At 33.3% G+C, this 20521-nt stretch overlaps 1 protein-coding gene across 1 annotated transcript in view; it reads right to left on the bottom strand.

The window, feature by feature from the left end:
- The window catches only part of LOC149770061 (transmembrane protease serine 9-like), a gene marked incomplete at its 3' end in the record, with an annotated part of 94851 nt that extends 74804 nt beyond the window's left edge, over positions 1 to 20047 (bottom strand). Inside the window, exons 1-4 of the mRNA XM_089949459.1 lie at positions 19936 to 20047; positions 16637 to 16877; positions 11360 to 11475; positions 8234 to 8398 (exon numbers count right to left, since the gene is read on the bottom strand). Of these exons, the coding sequence (XP_089805585.1) occupies positions 8234 to 8398; positions 11360 to 11475; positions 16637 to 16877; positions 19936 to 20047 (634 nt within the window). The remainder of the gene's footprint in view (positions 1 to 8233; positions 8399 to 11359; positions 11476 to 16636; positions 16878 to 19935) is intronic.
- Between the last annotated feature and the right edge of the window lie 474 nt (positions 20048 to 20521).

Raw genomic sequence — 20521 nt, 5'->3', positions numbered from 1 at the left:
CGACATCATGTATTTTATTATAGCCTCATTTTCGCTTGTATCCATGTCAAGAACTCTGTGACCTTTGCATACACTCCGGGTTTCTTAGCCAAGGCACATCCATCCCCCCATGATGTGGCTCCTATAACTGTGTATTTACCTGAAAATAATATTTTCAACTGTAAAATGACAATATAATGACTGTTTTGAAAACTATAACGAACTTAATGTTATTTTTGAGCGCTCACGAGATGATGTATGAAACAGATAACATGGTAATTCAATGAGTCATTCAGGGCACTTTTGGAATTGGTCTATTAGATATAATGCCTCAGGAATGCAATGAATGTAACATCCCTATATTGCACTTTCCTAAGATAATGATCACAAATTTAGAAAATGATTTTCTGTGAAATATAGGTGTTTAATTCTTGATCTTGTAAGTTAATTTCAGAAGCCTGCCATTAGTGTTATGCTAGTTCTCCATTACATCCACACTTGATGAATATAGGTAACTCGCCATTGCATCCTAAGGAGCAACTAAATAGTAGGAGCAGACTGAAAGGGATCATTCTTAAAATGCTCGACTAACCGCATGCAACTGCATGCATGTGTACGTTTACTAGTTGCATTATCCATGCTAAATATGTTAAGAACTTTGTAAATGTCCATAGGATATACCTCTTTGAGAATGATACGGTTCTATGGTCGTAAACTAAGTAACAAAACAAGCAAAGCCAGGTTAATTAATTTTAACAAGTAAATGACATACCTAGAGAATAAAAGGTAAAGGTGAAAATAGAAAAGGATCTGATAAAATTGTGAATCCAAACATATTTAACCCTAAAATTACCATCACAAGTTCAAACTAATTAAGTGTTCTGAATGAACTCCTGTATTGAATGTGTTGACGTGCCAGTCGCCACGAAAGAGTTGATATAAAACAATCTTGATGTATCACAATGATATTATCCCGAATATCTTTAATGAATTCACAATATTCCGACTATAGTGATTTAGTATAAAAAACCATTAATGAGAATGTTGTAATTCTATTAAACAAATTAAAAATTATGATTATGCTCGAATTATTTCTAAAGAAAACTGAAATACAAATCATAAAGAATAATGGTGTTTACTTCAAAACCTTACAAAAAAATCTAGGACATAATGAGGGGATCAGGATGTTGGTCACTTTCTGATCACATTTGTAAAGAAGTTATGTTCTAGAACATTCTGAGACTAGACCTTGAACTGAAACATCAGGAAGTAACATGTTTATAATGTACAAACAAGACAAAAATCATAAACATTTTCTGCAACATGGTATGGTTAACAGTCCAATTCAACAAGTTGTCATGATCTTAATGTGCAATCTACAATCATGGAGAAAGGTTAAACACATTACAGATATGGACAATATTTCTGAATCGTTCTTTAAACATGAATGACATTTCTTAGCCAGCCTCTGATGGATGTTTCTTTGAAGGACTCGTACACTATCACAGTGAGTTTTCGTCATTGATGACAGCTAATCCTCTTTTTGACACCACATTATCATTATATTTTTACTACATCAATGTAGCAACCATTTCAATTTAAAACAATTAAAGTTTTAGAAAATAATGTTTCTTTTCTTTTTATGCTGGACAGTGTAAAAGACTTTAATTTAATGATCACGTTATAAGATTATGCTAAAACCTTTTTCGTGTGTACTTGTGTTAGCATGGACTTTTCAATGTACTTCTCCTGAATGTATGATTAATCGTAAATGACAATAGAAATATGATACCAATCTGACATCCAATGTGGCCACCATGGTAGTCAGATATACCGTCTAATTTCAACTACTTCTCCTGAATGTAAAGTCAGATTCACTTTGGAGTTCAACGTTGATTTTTGTGCGCTTGTCGTGACAGTTGCCGACTCAAACAGCAAAATAATAATGCCCGAAGGCGTTATGTAAGCTTTGTGAGTCGGCAACTGACAGTTTATACCACAATAAACTCAGAAAAAATAACATTAAACTCTTATAATTGAAATTTCAATTATTCGACATGTTCTTTTGTTTGCATGAGTAAAAAAACCTGGAAATCTTAATTGCGCGTAGTAATACATGTTTTGGGTTTTATGTTACGTAGCTATTCACAGCACTTGGGATTGTCCTGCTTTATCGTAATAAGGCCATCAATATACCAGTCCTTCAACCAATGAAAGCCACATGTATTCAATTATTTTTTAAAATATTGTTAAAATGACATTTTCCTTTAACACATACTTCGTGTCTGGCTTCACTGGCAGTTTTTATCTCATTATGTACTCGTGACTATATTTATACAAGTAGTAGACTTATAAAAATAATTATCCTTACAGTTCGTATAGAAATAAACGCAATTCATTTTGATCACGTGGTAACATTCTGACCAATAGAAATGTTACTTTCCTTTACCAGCTACTGACATTGCAATTTGCATAGGGTTTATACAGTAAGACAGTATATTATATTTATTTGGTTGTAAATGAAAATAGTTCCAATCTGATATCCAACATAGCCACACCAACAGTCATATCGAAATCTTTACAATTGAACTCTTCCGAAACGAAGAGTCAGATATTTATAGGATTTCAACTGTAGTCTTTGCTAGCTGTCCTGTTGATCCCGGATGAAATATATAAAACTCGTATATCACGGGAGCCATCTTGAAACTTGTGTTATTAGTTCTTCTCCTAAACTAAGTCACGTGTCATTTTGAAATGTTCACTGAAGGCTTCGTATTGTACATAGCTGATTGTCAATGTAAAATGTTACCTATATCATTGATGATATTGGCATCATATTTCCATCTTGACATAATGTTATTATTACAATTCCAAAATGTGTGGTTATCTCAACGCTGTGCTTTCATCAAAAGAATGTTAATAATATCTAGTTAGTTATATATCGAATTGGTGCCAATCAGATACCAAATATAGCTAGCATCCATTTTGTTTAATGTATGATATCCATAATTCTCCAAAACAGTTTTATCAATATGAACGTTTCCTCAGAAGAGATCATAGGATGCCTTGTTGGTCGTAAATGAAAATGGTGCTAACCTGACATCCAATATATCAACCACAAGAGCTAATGCGAAGGACCTTTTATTGTTGAAGAATAACAAAGGTGGTTTCATGACTTTGCAATTTAAAGGAAGGATTGGCATTAAATGATCAGTCCGTTGGAGTGATTCTTGTTTTAATTTCACACAAAAGTGGCAATCATCTCACATTTTGAGAACTATTCAGACTGACACATAATATCCAAACAATATACATATATACATGTTGCCTTTCCTAGCTTGTGTTTTAAAAATATTCCTAATATGACCGAGATAATAAAATCTTTATAGTATATATATATATATATATATATATATATATATATATATATATATATATATATATATATATATATATATATATGAAGTAAGTCTGTAATAAATGCATGACCAATTAAGATATCTGAGGTACTGCTCTAAAATTTGTCTGGTGCCCTGACGATCGTCACCAACTCCACTCCAAAATGAAAACCATGATCCAGACAAAACTTTGAAAGTCAATAGCTGGACTTTAGATCAATGATTCTATTTTTTATATTTTTCGCTTTTGTTCTGTAAGATTGTCACTTAAGGGTTGTCTCTGTAATTTTTATAGTAAAATCCTAAGGGATGACAGTTCTGCTACTCAAATAATTAACTACTCTAACTGTAGATGACCCCCAATACAGACTCCCATAACAAAATGCAGTAAATTAGCTATCAATTATTACCGTTTATGTTACACACAAAAGGTCCCCCACTGTCTCCACTACAGCTATCCACACCTCCAGTATACAAGTAACCAGCACAAAACATCCGTGGAGTAATGCGTTCTCCGTATGCACTCTTACACGCAATGTCACTGATTATTGGAACTTCGGCAGCTTGCAGTACGTCGGGTATCGAATCTGGACAAGTATAAAAGCCATATCATATATTTTCCTATAAACTGCTGAACTGCATGAATCATTAGAAATCCCATTACTCAGGGAATAAAAATCTTAAGAATTCGAACTTGTCGGTAATAACGATGTTTTCGTCTTATAATGGTCAAGTTATGCAAGGAGACTTGTATCGATAGGTGGTAATTCAGTCCCCTCATCTCGGCTTAGTGATGAACTTCGTTGTCATATTCTGAAGTTATTTATGATCTCAGTATGGGAAATCACTAATGAATTATCCCGATCAAGGAAGCAACCTATTTTAGTTGATCATCAACAGCACCGAATAACAGATAATTTGGTCCACACTGTAAAATATTTCTCGCGTTGTGTTTATTTGGAAAGCTTTTGTCACCATTAAATTTATAAGACCTAATTATTTTTCTGTTTTTAGATCTTAATTACCTAGTATCATAGTTTCAGTAGAATGATCCACCCAGCTTTGAGATTAGTTTATTGACTCCGTAGATTGAATCTAATTTGGGTATTTTGATTATATCTTGCAAATTCATCACTATTCTAACAATCCCCTCCCCATGTTTTACAACAAAGAGGATGTTCTTCTAAACGAAATTTAATATCATGGTCATCTGTCACTCTCCCAGAGTTCTGAGCTTACATTTTCAGAAAACAAGTTGGAATATTAGTCAAACTTTAATAAGGAACAAAAATCTTTTATATACCTTTCTTGGTAGTTTTTGCTTCTGCTATCATTATCATAACCTACAACATATTTGTTATCAACTTATTTAGTTTTCTTGATTAGATGCCACTGAATAGTTCATGTACCTTTGAAATACTGAAACAGTTAAAATTATTTGAAGACATTGTAATTCAAAAGGGCAATTCTATATAAACACTTATAAATGTTTATTCATTGTCTTTAATGTATCGCATCTTTCAATCATATATATATACATGGTAAAATGTACTCATTCGCTATCCAATATATTAATATTCATACCTATATCTATATGTACATGTATGAGCCATCTATTTTAATTACTGGTAGCCACTGCAGTTGGAAAATCAACGTCATGTTACAAACCTGATAGATACGGACACGGGGTTGATACATGTATGATTTCTTCAGGTTCAGTCAAGCAGACAAGTCATTCCAATAATGTACTATACCTGGTAATGGAAGCCATATTTGTTGGCAGATTGGCATAATTTATATCAAATAAATTTGAAAGATTTTACTACTCTATATCTTTGACATCTGGGCACTGGATCACCTCTGCTTATTTTATCAAATATCAATGTAACGTCTTCAATGATGCAAGAATGCTAATTTAAAAAATATAGTAAGATTCTGCAAAGTTGCCTTTACAATGATGTTATATAAAGGTTTTCTCTTGTAATAGTCAAGTCGCAAAGTGGTGGCTGGGTGACTATGATTTATCTTTCTTGTAGTCATATATCCAGTGGTTGCTGAGTGGCTGCTACAAAGATGTTTTATCAAGTGATATGGTTAGTGTTTTTGTCATGACTCTTAAACACTAAATAATAGAAATAGAGAATACCAACACGTTTTGTAAAATTTTAAAAATGATTTTTTCCTAGAAAATGAAACAAAAAACTTACAACATTCTCACTTAAATAACACTAATTAATTATTTGATATCACACATCTAAGTATTTAAAGATCTGACTAAATTAGTGATATTCCGAACAAATTACATTATTGAATAGGTTCATGTTCCTGAATTCTTGAACATGCTAATGTTCAAATGACCTAAATTATCATGATGTACTAAGTCTTTGGAGTTGTCACAATACTATGATCCAAAATGTTCTTGCTGAAATCAGAATAATTCCAAATGTTCTAATCCAATAATATTATTGACGGGCAATTTGTATTTCCTATAAACAGTAATTTAAATGCATAATTCCAAAAAAGTTAATAACCCAAAATAACAATAGAACCTATTATACTTCAAGATGTTAAGAAAAGAATGAATCATGTGCAGATCAACAAAATGATATACCCCTCTTCTTGACCTAGGTCATAATTACCATTTTCTGGAGATACTCTGGCATTTATGGAAACTTCCATTCTAGAAGCGTCTAGGGTCAGGGTCAAAATTGTATATTTTAATTCAAATTATGTTAAACATAGTTACATTAATCATGATCGGGATATTTAGTCCACAATCGTACAGAAAAAGTTAGCAATATATTATGTTGTTTATAAAATCAATGCCCTGTGTCAGGTACAAAGTGAACTTGACTTTAGCCTAAGGTCAATTAAACATTATATATATATATATATATATATATATATATATATATATATATATATATATATATATATATATATATATATCAAAACAGTATTAAAATGGTCAACAAATAATACAAATTAAACTTTAGTAACATTTTAGAAGAAGCTGAACAATACAGATACAGCCCGTTACAAATATCCAAAACTTGTTTCTGAAGTGTGAACATCAACTCACATCATCACCCAACCTCGTGATGGCAAATATGTTTCGAAACCATGTTTTTATCTATTCTCTTTGTGAAACATAGTTTTAACTATGATCACTATCCCTCAGTTATTGCATCTGGAGTTTAGGTTACAGGGAAGCGTCCTTATTACATACGAAGTTTTGAACTTTGATCTCTTGCTTAATCTAGGGATGCAGCATCTGAAAACTGTATTGTCATTCATTCTTTCTCATGAAATACTAATACTCTACATTATCATAATATTTAAATTAATGTAGAAACGTCAACTGGTGGATATGATTAATTATAATGATGGATATGATTCATTTCAATGATGGATATTATTAATTACAATACTGCTATGTGTTTACATGTAAACATGGATCCCTACATGGCTAAAGAACATTTGGAGTACCTGACAGTGTGCCTACTTATGGAAAACTTGATGCCATGCAAAGGAGTTAAGAATGTTATAAGGGTAAAGCCGTGACCGTTATTTCAGATTGGCTTGGATAGGATTTAAGCTTATCGTTGTGTGTCTAGGTCAATGATTAAATCTTTATACTCAGATCAGTGAGTAGCACTTAACATTTGTGTATGTCTCGCCATTGTGAAAATGTCTACTTCATACAGGTTTTCCACAGCAAAGTCAGAGATGCTAATATCAGCCACCAATGGGGAAAAGTAAAACGGGTCATTCAATATAGGCGACTGCTTATTACGAACCTAAGGTATTATAATAATTACTAAAAAGACTCAAAAGCAACAAGCTTTGTATAATTCAACAAATAATTTATTTTCCTAGAATAAAAAGTGACAATATGACAATAATTACTGTGAACATTCTAGAATTTATAACACAAATCCTAACCAATAAAATCTAAATAAACTTGAGCGGTATTCTAAAAATCTAACAATGAATGTGTTGATGGGCTTGTGCTGGTTTGTGTTGTGACAATGTGCAAATAGACTTCTATGGAATCACACAAATATAATCTAAAAAATCATCCTTACTTGAACTTCATTATAAATGAACACATCTAAGTCCAGGAATGTTAATTTAGAGCACTTTTTATTTCCAATAAAGAATAATTTGACCAAAATAAATTTTGCCCAAATTATAATTGTGCACAACGATATTACAACGATATTGCTCAGGTGTTAATGTAACAATGAGTAATTGTCCAGTAAACAAGACTTACATAAAAAACTAAGACTTACAAAACCCGGATGATGGCCAATTTATATGTGTAAGCGTTGAGGGTTTAACAAATGATAGGATGATTGTGTATAGGCTATAATTTGTATATAGTTACGGTTTTCATCGTAATATATATCCACATACCAAATATTTATGAACATCAGTGCAACAGAATAAAGGATATTAAGGGGATATTGAAAAAAAAAAAAAAAAAAAAAAAACGGATTTCATCGTAAACGTTACATACCGGTTCGAACATAAATGAGGTCACCCTAACCAAGTTCTTTATTCGTTACTCTTGATGAGATGCATCAAATACAAATGTCATGAATGTATGTAGAAAAGGTTCCAATATACAACAGGCATAAGGAAAAAACAAACTCAAGAATCAACAAATAAACACAATACTCCTTATCCCATAAACTTTGATTGTGTGGGGATGAAACAAAACAAAAGTCAGGTCAATACCTTCAGGACTTGAGAATTCCAGGTAAAGATGACGAACTATCAATATATCGTACCTACCTTTCAACAGAAATGTAAGCAGCAAATGTTTGGAGCACCAGCAAGTTTGTACTTACTACTAGACGTTTTCCCCCATCCTGTAATGTGGCATTGCATTCCCGCGGTGTACTCAGTGTTGCTTTGTGGAAGGCATGCTGGCTGTACGTAGTCATTGAACACAATACCTCGCCCATCCTTGGGTCGAATCTTAAGAAGTGCCAGGTCATAATCATGATTTACATCTACAATTAATGAAATTTAGTATCAGTAAATTCTCGACTCAAAAACAGGATGAAACCCGTTGTACATTTCTTATCAATTGAAAATACTTCATATCTTTTGTACTGACCATGTTAAAAAGAATGTGGAAGTGTTTATCAACTAAAAATTACTGCAAATATAGGTACATTGTGCAGCACTGCAGAGAGCTGTTTGATACAATAATAATAATACATTACTGATGCATCACACTAAATACAATCCTGTTTCAATATAGCCTTTGCTTATAATGTATCTTTTCCAAGATTCAAATAGAAAAGAGGAAATAAAAATCCAAACAAATAAATTTAGTATCTAACAGTAACATTAGTAAATATAGGACACATTGACACATTTGACCTACAGTGCTTCTAGCCTCAAAGATTGTCTTTTTGCAATTCAAAGACTTAATCATTGGACTTATGGTGTCATGTTGTTAAGCACGTCCAAGGAAATATTTTAAAAATTCATTCAAAATTATGGCAGGGTAAAATAAGATCATTAAAAGGTAATAATATAAAAGACATAAAAATTGCCATAATTTCCATATATGTATAACTAATTAATATATTTTGCACGTCCTAATCACTGAAATGAAACATGAATGCATTTCAAAAATAAAATATATTACTTGCTTAACTTGCTATTTTTCTATCATAATAATTATACTGTTGGAATGTATGTACTTCATGCTAACACATGCATGCACTATTAGTGAAAGCTCATGCTTGATCTAGTTATGGCTGTTGTTGATGTTGATGGGTTTAACGCCATTTTATAGCACACAATAGGCTGTTCATGGAGGCCAGTATTAATGGTGAAGGAAGAACCCGGGAAAAAACCCGGAAAGAACCACCGACAGACGAGAAGCTACTGGGAAGCTTTCTCACATACCCACAATGCCGAATCCTAGACTCGAACCTACACAGACACAGGGGATATGGAAACGATTCGTAACTGAGAGCGCTTTAGAACACTCGGCCACACGGGGCCCGCTAGTTATCTAGTTATGGACACCCATGCACGCATTAATCATGCAAACACATGCATGTACTAATCATGAACACACATAATACACTTAACATGCACATGATTGCATTCACTAATCAGGGAAACAGAAGCTTGTTCTAGTTATGCAGAAACATACATGCAATAAGCATGCAGCATGCACACACATGAACATAATAATCATGCACAAACATACATGCACTAATCATGCACACACATGCATTTATTATTCGTGCATATACATGCATGCAATAATCATGCACACACAGGAATGCACTAATTATGTACACACGTGCATGCACTAATCATGGAAACGCATGTTTGTTCTAGTCATGGACACACAGGCATGCATAAAAATGCACATATATGCATGTAGTAATAGTGCGCACCCATGAATGCACTAGTCATGTATGCACATACATTCACTAATCAGGTACACATATGGATGTACTAATCAACACTAAACACTAATCATGCACACCCGTGGTCACAACAATAATGCACACACGTGTATATACTAATCGTTCACACACATTAATTCACTAATCATGCGCATACATGCATGCACGATTTATGCACATAGATGCATGCACTAATCATGCACGCACATGCGCACGCCAATCATACATACACATGTATGTGCTAAACGTTCACACACATGCATTTACTAGTCATGCACACACATTCGTATAGTAATCATGCATACACATGAATATACTAAACATGCACAAACATGCATTCGTTAATCATGCATCATGAAAAATGAGAACATCTGCAAATAATGTAAATTAAACACTGGTAAATATATATTTAATGTGAGGGAAAAGATCACTCACTCATACTAATTAAATGAGAATGGTTTTGTCCTAAGAAGTAATTGAAAAGAAGCTGTATAATTTCACAAAGATTAACTGTTATATGTATTTATTCCTGCTTTAAGATTAGTTCATTTATCTCCTAAATCCCTATTCAGTCTTTACCTTTAACGTATACATAGATGTAGAAATATGATCATTCGTGGTTATACTAGTTCTGTGATGTTATTTTCACTGAAGATTTCTGAGCAGTGTATGAGTGCATTTGTTCAGAAAAATACCCCTCTTAAACACAACTCTAAACAAATGACCTAGTAATGTGTTTGAATATCTGTATCTCTGATGAGTAATGAGAATTCTTGATGAAGACATGAAATGTCCATTAAATTAAATCATTTTTTTTTAAATTCTAGATATAAAATGCCGATGACAATGTTTCCCTTATAGATCTTAATACAGCAAAATGTAGAACTCAGTCTTTTAATTTAAATTTCTTGTTACAGATGTTTGCTATGGCAGTAAATACAACAAAATGAAAGTCATATTGCATGTGTTGCCTTGATTTATATTCACACATTATTTTTATTTTTAATTTTGAATTGATCTTTTCCATCATAGGAAATGCTTTCATATTATTAATTTTGAGTTGCTCTTTTGAATCAAATGACATTCTTTTACGTTATTCATATTGAATTGTTCTTTTCTTTCATTTGACATGTTTTTATGTTTTCGCTTTTGAATTGGTCTTTTATCTTATAGAATATGCCTTTAGCGACGTACTCCTCCTCAACATCTTCAATATATGCCTTCTTTTTTAAGCTTTGTATAGCCAGCTTTTTAAGCTTTGTATAGCCAGCTAACTGCATATGTCTCTAATATGGATCTTGATTAGAAATAGTCTTACAAAAACTACTATCTAGGTAATTGATAGAAAACTATCAAACGTATATACCAGTATATTTACACTATAATGCATATTTGAATCCTTTTGAATCAACGTTGTAAATATTATTGCAATATGTCTGGTTACGGGCTATAACATGTCTATCCCAAAGCAGGTACAACATGCAATATATATTATAATGCGACACAGCGGAGTGTGAGACAGATATCCGCGGTTACCATTATATCGCTCATGGGTGAAGAAAGAAGCAATCCTAAACTCCTTCTCATGGCTATCATAACCGGTGTTATCGTGGTCACCTGTTCTCACAACGATTTCATCACTCCTGAGACCTCTGTGCAAACAGAAACATAAAATTACACATGCTATTTATATAAGTAGACTTCGTCTTCATGACAGAAAGAATGGGAATGGGAAACCTAAAATTAATGTCCAAAACAATTAAAGCAATCCAAGAGAAGTCAGTGTATTTTACTTTTCTGTTCTTCTTAAAAGCTCACTAATATTTTTGAACAAATTCAAAACACCAACCCGTATGTCTGGAGAAGCAAGCATTTCTTGATGACCAATAAGTGGTACGGCCAGACATCATATAAAAGTCTTATTTTGAAAACACCCTGTCAGTATGGCAATCAATTTAAGGGAAGAGGCATTAACAAGACTGTCACGATGGCCATTATGTTAGCCATATTGATTGTTAGATTAGAACAATTAACAATGACTATAACTGGACATTATAAGAAGTAATCCAATAACATTTTCAAGCCATAGTGAATGTACAATCTGCACCACTTATGACAAACTAAATATCATAGGTCCTTTATTGCAAGCAAACTTTCCAATAAAATATTTTTCTCCTAGAATACTTACCTGATTACATTAAAATCAAATATATATGCCTACTATCTCCTCATAACTGCCCGCTCAGTTATGGAAATTTGGCTGTTTTTATGTCCATAGTATGTAGACAAGGGCAATAACTCTGCACATTACCGCTCCTTGTCCCCTACAGATGCAGCTAATCATGTGAATGTATGCTTGCATTGTGGGGAGGATGGGAGTGCATTCAAATAATACGACTGGGTGGGCATTCTAAAGCATCCTGGCAGAAACAAAAAACACTGCAAAACATTGGGTGTCGCCTTCAAATACGTTCCAATATCACATTACATTTGGAGGATTGGTAATAGGTCAGTCCACTTTTGATAACAATTGAGCTTACATAATAGTTCCCGTTTGAAAGCCTTTTAGATTGTGCCAGTACAAGAGTGAAGTCATAAGACGCCTTTTCTATTGCACAATGATGGCAACCGATTCTTGATGATGAAACTGGCTTGCATCATAAGGATTGCTGATCCATTTCATCGAAACGGACGGTTGACTGGCTCAATAGAGAGTGCATGGAATTAATTGGATGGCAAGGAAATGCTATCAGGAGAAAGGATTGGTATTAAAGGAGCGTCAGCAAGTTCAGTGCTAAAGGTTTGAAGTTTTGAAATTCAGGCTTAACATAACAAATGATACTTTCCACTTTGGAAAACAATCTGAATGATTAAGGTATATGAAGATCAAATAATGAAATGTTAGAGAGGTCTTTTTACTGACGAAGACGATCATAGCCACAATGATCGAACAATGTTCCAATATGATAGAATGGTGTCAACATTTTGTCCTAGAATTATAAGAATAAATGTCAGCTACCTAAGTAACAGACGCACTCAAATGGATATTTTGTATTATTTTCACTCGTAACCAGTCCTTGAAAACAATGGAAGAGGGGCTTATTAAAGGCTTTTGATACAACAGAATATTAAGACTTGGAATTCATTCAGAATGCCACTGGCATCCATTCTGTACGATCTATACCTTATTACTTGTGATATACCTTTCAGGATTATTTGGAATTTAGCGCACAATACTGTAAGTTACTTTTAAATTTTCACATGGTGTCTTAAGGAAATACATTATTTGTTGAATTTTACATACCTGTTTGATCAATAATTTTCAGTTACTTAATTTAACTAAAGTGCCATAACAACAAACTTGTTCTGAAAACTGTTGCTCTAAAAATGAAAGACTTTCATGATAACGTTCATCTCAAATATATTGACATGAAGACCTGTGTCCTATTGACGCTACTGGTTACAGCCAGTGTCTAAGTTTGGTAATAGATGGGCTTTGCATTCAATGAAACATGCATCTATATACACAGTTACATACTTTTCGGCAGCTTTAATGATAATTATGTTGTTAGCCAACCTTGGTTGCACCATTCATCCAGGTAAATACTATTTTGTTTGTTATGCTGATCTTGTAATAGAGTGGCATGGAAGATGAGTACACTTGTGAGATGCAAATGGCACACGTATAGGTGATACAGTAGGAAGATTTGCATCGTTGAGATAGCAAGGCCATCTGCAAAGAGCACATGTAGAGGTGATCCAGTAGGATAAGATCTGCTGCTTTACACAGTTAGAGGAGAAGCTCCTGATGACTGAAAGATGGACATTTGACTAAATGGCATTTAATAAATCTTCCGTTAAATGACTAACTGAGCACATAAAGTGAACAAAGCAACTGTTTCACATTAATATGTTATGCTTCCTATTAAAATATGGCGCTTCCTATCAATGTGGTATGCTTCCCATTACAGTATTATACTTCCCATCAATTGGTTATGCTTCCCATTAATTTGTATTGTTTCCCATCAATGTGATTTGCATCCGATCAATGGGTTATCTTTTCCATCAATGTGTTATGTTTCCCATCAATTTGTTTGGCTTTAGAATATGCTTGCAAAATGAGAGGAAAATGTAACCTACGTTTGTAAACAGTGACTATTAAAATGAATATCGATATACCAATCAAGTTGCATCACTATGTAAGTCTTTGTTATGATGTCATAAGGGACAATACTGTACCAAACAATAAAATGGCGAGGAATCACACTGAAATAATGAAGACATTGCCCTAACATATCTTTATATTTAACCAATTATCAACACCTTTTTAGCAATTATATAATTGAAGAAACTACGCTATTCAAAATGCATGTGCCCTTTTAACGTAATCGTAATTACAGAGGTGTATATACTTCATTATCATGTATGTAGTTTTCACATTAATTTCTGTTACACATGAAAACAATTTACTTATGTTGCTAAAGGGAAGTGATAGCTTTAATTCACCGTAATGTATTATCCTAGCTGTTAATCTGTTTTGAACTGTTATTTTAGAGCAATATACCAAGAAAATCGTTTGCTGTGTAATAGGTTCGTAGAGTCACCTCAAATCATTACCATGTAAAAATTTCCCTTTACACTAAACATTTACTTTCTCTCTCTCTTTCTCAAATATAAATCAATTAATGACCATGATTTGGGCATATTTATTTGATAAATTAACTAATGGCTATACATTCATAGTTTCAACATTCTTTGCTAATATTACAAGTGAAATTGTGTGCGAAACACAAAACAAGGAGATTCAAATTTCGTTTATTATGAATGCGGTCTAACAAGTGAAAAACATTTGGTTTTGTGTATTAGGTTTTAAAACTACGTATATAGTATGAGATCCATTGAAGTTGTTACTTGTCTGCCACGATTGATGCAAGGAAAACGTTTTCAAAAGAAATGAAGCTCAGATCATTCCTTATAAAATATTATGTCCTCTCCTCTATATATATTTGTTGACCAGACAATACATAACAGTTTGACCCTAACGATGTTTAATGTTTCTTCTTTTTTAAATGCATCTAATGACTGAATATTGTTCATTTTTTCATTTTCTCGCTATATTAAACCGTTCCTACAATTTACACACATGGTGAAACCTGGAACAAAAGTTGCACAAAATCTGGATCATGGATTATTCAGATTCGATTTGAAATGTGATAGAATCTTCTCTATTTTTCAAATGTTTCTCCACCTTTTATAAGTTAAAATTCTTTAAATTGTAGAGGTGAAATTGAATCGGCTTGCGCATTTGCTGGTGATCTTCATGTTTTAATTTAGAAAATCAGAGCTGTTACCAAATCAATATTTGTAATATATCAATGTCTTAGAGCATGACCACTTATTTACAGAATACAGGTCATATAAAGCCACTGTGACATAAAAGATCCATATGCACTTGACATATATGTTTAATGGAAACATGATAAATACTCTTATAATTTGGGCACATACACCATCTTTAATTACTGTTTAAAGCCACATGTGTGTGACTTGGGTGACCCACTTTTAATGTGTAAAATATTTTCATTCCAGGATGCATTCTTGGTGTAGTTGATAAGTTTAAATGTGGATTTGAACGTGTTATAATCTGAACAAAGGCATCATATGAACTACACTGTAAAATCAGTCTCAGTGACCCATCTGTAGGTGTGAAAAGTTTTCATTCTTAATCACATTTTATATAGCAGCTATTGGTGTTTTGAAATTAGAGCCAACACTAATAGTCTGCACTTTATCATAAATACTAAAAGGTAAGTCATAAAGTTGGTGCGTGACACATTTTCAATTCATGAAATGCGAAATTGTACATTTCATGTTAATACGTCGACGATGCACGTAGTTATTGTTTTTAGCAATTTAGAATACAATTTGAGAACTAGGTGACAATGACCAATCTTTGCTTTAAGTCATGCTCATCTGCAGTTGGACTCTCATTAGAAGTTTGATCACAGTGGTAAGGTGTTAGCATTGACATCATTAGTACAATTTTCAGGTAATTTTTAACCAATTATGGACAGTGGGGTACAGTGACCCAATCTCCATGTACGACATATGTTAGTGTCATGTCCATATATACAGACCAGACAGGAGAATGGACACAGTTTAATGGAATTTTTAATAAATCCTGGTAATTGGATCACATAAATCTACTGATGCTAAGCAAGAACTGTCTTTCCTAAGAGACAAACCTAGTATAAATTTGGAGGTAAGATGACAAAATCTAGAGACGTTATTTCACAGAATAAATATTATATGATTTCAAATCTTGAAAGAACTAAATCACAATCAAGTCAATGAAGTTGTGTCACCAACCGTGGCTGACTTTTCTCAACTTCTACGTCGGTATCACTAAACCATCCGAATTTGATACATTAACAAAAATCAGTGTAGCTTACATCAATACGACTATCATATATCCGTCTTATTGCTGTCATCGTATTCATAATTGTAATGATAAAGACACGAGAAAGTGCTAAAAAAAATAAATGGCCTCCAATCCGGAGAGGGGAAAATGGATTGAACAGATTACATCTATATCTTAAACAGCAATGATGTGATGTAATGAAGCGATCATTTACCTAAATGCCTGTATTTTGTGATAGATTGTTTACAAATGAAGATGGCACCCTGAGAACAAGTCTGAAATAGCGTATGTTGGCAATACGGACATTTGCAGCAATGTTGCAAATATATATCTTTAACGTATGCCAAACTATACACTTATGTTAGCAAATCAAAAGAGAGACCATTACTCACTGGAAGCAATGAGCTGCACTCAGGATCCAGTATTCACTGAGAATAGTACCTCCACAGAAGTGGCTATCATGCAAGGTGCCTACAAGACGTCTGATCCCAACCTGCCATGGGTTTGCTCCTTGCACTGCATTCCTTCCGCCAATTATCTTCTCAAGTTTTGGTCGCGGAGCTAGTTGCTTCTCCTCCGTCACATCCCGCTTGCCGCGCTCCATCAATGGCCTTTTCCCACAGGTTACAGGTCCTGAAGGAGATGGATTATATTACAATTGGTGACATCCCTGCCTACATAGAACATCATGTGCTTGTATTAAGTGATGACTGGGGAAAAATGTGTCTCTTAATACAGTAAGTGAATGTGATTCATACTAATAACTCAAAATACAAAGCATTTTGACAGTCAGTAACCACCAATATCCATTTGTATCTAAGATCAAAATAAGGCATGTATTATGGCTAGAAGTTAGTGTTGGTGAAAATATCCAACTGTTTGAAAGGCGATTGAGACTGACTCATATCCCAATATAAATGTCCAAAGTATGTCATAAATGGTGTCAGATGGGTCAGAGGAAGCTCGTATTAATATTTCAGGTGATACTAACAAGATCGTCTTCTGCTGGTCACACAATCACTCCGCTATATCCGCTTACTTTGCTTTGGCTACCTCATTTGTCTATGTTAAAACTGGTTATTTTACGTGTAATCGTACAAGATGTGTCTTTCAACAACAAAATTACGTCCCACTAACTTGAAAATAAATAACATATGCCGTTAAATAAAATGTCATCAAACTCAAACGGTTCTCAAAATGAATGTATCGAGAATGACTCTTTGTTTCATCATATCTAGTGGAGGATAAGGCTAATTACCTAAAAGGTTATATAATTTTATATCCAAAGAATTAGTTACTGTGGCAAATTGCAAAACAAAATGCAAAAGTGAAATGCTTCTACCCCCCACCGTCCCATATATATATATATATATATACACACATATATATATATATATATATATATATATATATATATATATATATATATATATATATATATATATATATATATATATATATATATATATATATATATATATATATATATATATATATATATATATATATATATATATATATATATATATATATATATATATATATATATATATATAGATATAGATATATCACTGTGTGTGTGTATGTATATATTGACTGTCCAACCAATATTGTGTACAATGCATTTAAGGTGCATATGCATATGCTTAATGTACTATAGCAACAATGACTTTCAGGTACCATCCCTGTGCTCACTTTGTTCAAGCTACGATATATTTTAGTAGCTTTGCTTAATGTATTGTAGAAACTATGCATTTTACTAGCTGTCCGTGTGCTTAATGTGTTGTAGCATCAATGAATTTTAGCTGTTATCCCTGTGCTCACTGTGCTGTAGCTACAATGCATTTTAGGTGACATACCTATGTTCAATGTATTGTTGCAAAAATGCATTTTAAATCCTATCCGTGTGCTTAATGTATTGTAGCAACAATGCTACCATGAGGCGATATTCCTATCATATTTCCTTCTACTATCATGTTAATGCTTGCAGTTGAAATGTCTGTCCCTCAATTGGTATCGTCCCAGTCTTTTTGAATATTTTCACAATATGTAGCTAAGACCAACAATCGGTTAAAATAAAAACGAAATCCACCGTGTTGATTGCGGTGATAAACTAAATTGATGGTGAGCCTATTCCGCTTTATTTTGTGGTTTGCACGTGGGAGGTTGTTGTTAAGTGAAAATAAACGTCTTTTTGCTTCCTTCTTATGTGTTTGATGTTCATTGTCGTTTCGTAGATTGTTATAATGTTCTAAAATAAATAGCACGGCTGATTTGTACATTGAGTTGTTTCTAACGGGTTCGGTCTTTGGTGTAACTCCAGACTGGTCAATATTCCTATCTCCATATCTTTTGTTGTCACCCCTAGCTTTTAGTTTCCACCAATATTCGGTCCCAACCCATTGTATGTTTTGTGAATTTTCGATCCACAACATAGCCCCAGTACAAGTACAGTATAACAATATCTGTTCAACAACGTGATGGTTTATTTAATACTCTAGATACATTTCAAGTGCCAAAATGTGAAGAAACATCTTTTTATATGTAAGCTGTGAAACTTGTCTTAAGAAATTACCCAATACAGTGAGACGAAGAGTCTGCTCTGACTTCCTTTTGACCCGGACTACTGACCAAAAGCTATTTATGTCAATAAACATATTGACCATGATTCAAATTCTTGATCACGATTTCACTCCACTTGAACATGACACGCTAGGTTCTAAATGCAAAATGGACAGGTTAACATTGAAATCCAACTTATGAACCTTGTTGAAATGTGCACAGGTGGATTTCTTCAAATAAATTTCGTGAGATGAAATAAGGCTGATTACATAATGCTCATGGAATTATCGGATTTGGAACACCAAAACGTCAATAGTAGTACACACTTGTGATTGTATACGTGCGTAAGTATATATGAATGTGTGCACGTGTGTGTGTGAGAAAGACAAATGTGAAATGCTCTGCACCATATATAATTCACAATTACCCGGTTGTTTAAATTATCTCATTGTTAATATTCATATCATAATCCAAACTACATTTATATGTTCTCACAGGCTATAGAAATACAGATAACCGTTTTATAGGCAAACAATGTGGACATGCATTTGTTCAATTTCAAATAGTTCGAACAATTAGATATTAAATATACATTTTCAATCTATATATATACAGTTGTAACAGCTATTTTAAACCACATCACAACATCTGCATGCTTGTTACAATGCTCAAATTTTAATTTCAAATCATTGCTTTAACTAATAATATATATCTAATTATTTTCTATAGATATCGTATTTCATCATCCCATGTTTATACACAAAGCATCATATTCAAGAATAACCTAACCTTTGCCACTGCCTACTTACACAATTTCTATTACAAAATTACAGAACATAAGTAACCATATCAAATGACTCGATTCCTCAGTATAATTGGCATGAGACTGTTTTATAATAACATTGTTTTTATGAAAGAGTAAAAACAGAATAGTCCATTGAAATATGATAATTCATTACGGAGGTATGATTATTTAAACTTTCAAAGAATAACATTCTATGCAACCTAAGGGCAAATCGTCAGAAGGTAATTCAACAATCCTGCAATCATCTGATATTGCTTGACTTGTTTCTTAATTTGGACATAACTCCAATACACGCTCAAAAATAGCAGCTGTACTGTTACTTACCTGCACTGACGGCTCTCATGGTGTGTTTTTTTTTGCTGATGTCACGGTGGGAGGGGTTGCTAAGTGCAAGGTGAAATCTATTCCTCTCCAATCCATGCCTTCCGTGTGACATTTTGTTTTCAACAATTATCTCTTCACAGCAAATCCATTTGCACCAATGCGACATGAATGCCAAACATGCGAGAATTATCCATGTTTGAGATCTGACTGCATGCATCTTGATGTATTTTATTTTACCTAATTCGTAATAATACAACCTTTTAACATCAAATTATCCCTTTCTTCTACATGAGTTTCTCTAATACCGCACATATGTTTCAAGTGCCTGGATATGAAGAAACCTCAGGTTATATTGAAGTTCTGTGACGTGTCATAAACGGACCAGCCAATGAATTAGAAGGGAAGGAGGAGCTTGAGTTTTGCCTGGATCCAGAATATGGACCGAAATAACTTTGTGTCAATGACTATAATGGGTATCATCGTAACCTTTCTTTAACCTTATGAGAAACATGCTTGGACAGTTGTTTTTCAGAATCATACAATTGAAAACTGCGCCAACACAGTATCATCAAACAATTACATCCCT

Source organism: Sinohyriopsis cumingii, unplaced genomic scaffold (genome assembly GCF_028554795.1).
Source record: "Sinohyriopsis cumingii isolate HCF-2022 unplaced genomic scaffold, ASM2855479v2 utg002785l, whole genome shotgun sequence".
Classification (NCBI taxonomy): domain Eukaryota; kingdom Metazoa; phylum Mollusca; class Bivalvia; order Unionida; family Unionidae; genus Sinohyriopsis; species Sinohyriopsis cumingii.
The sequence above is the reverse complement of the archived record's forward strand: the minus strand, read 5'-3'. Positions and strand labels throughout refer to the sequence as shown.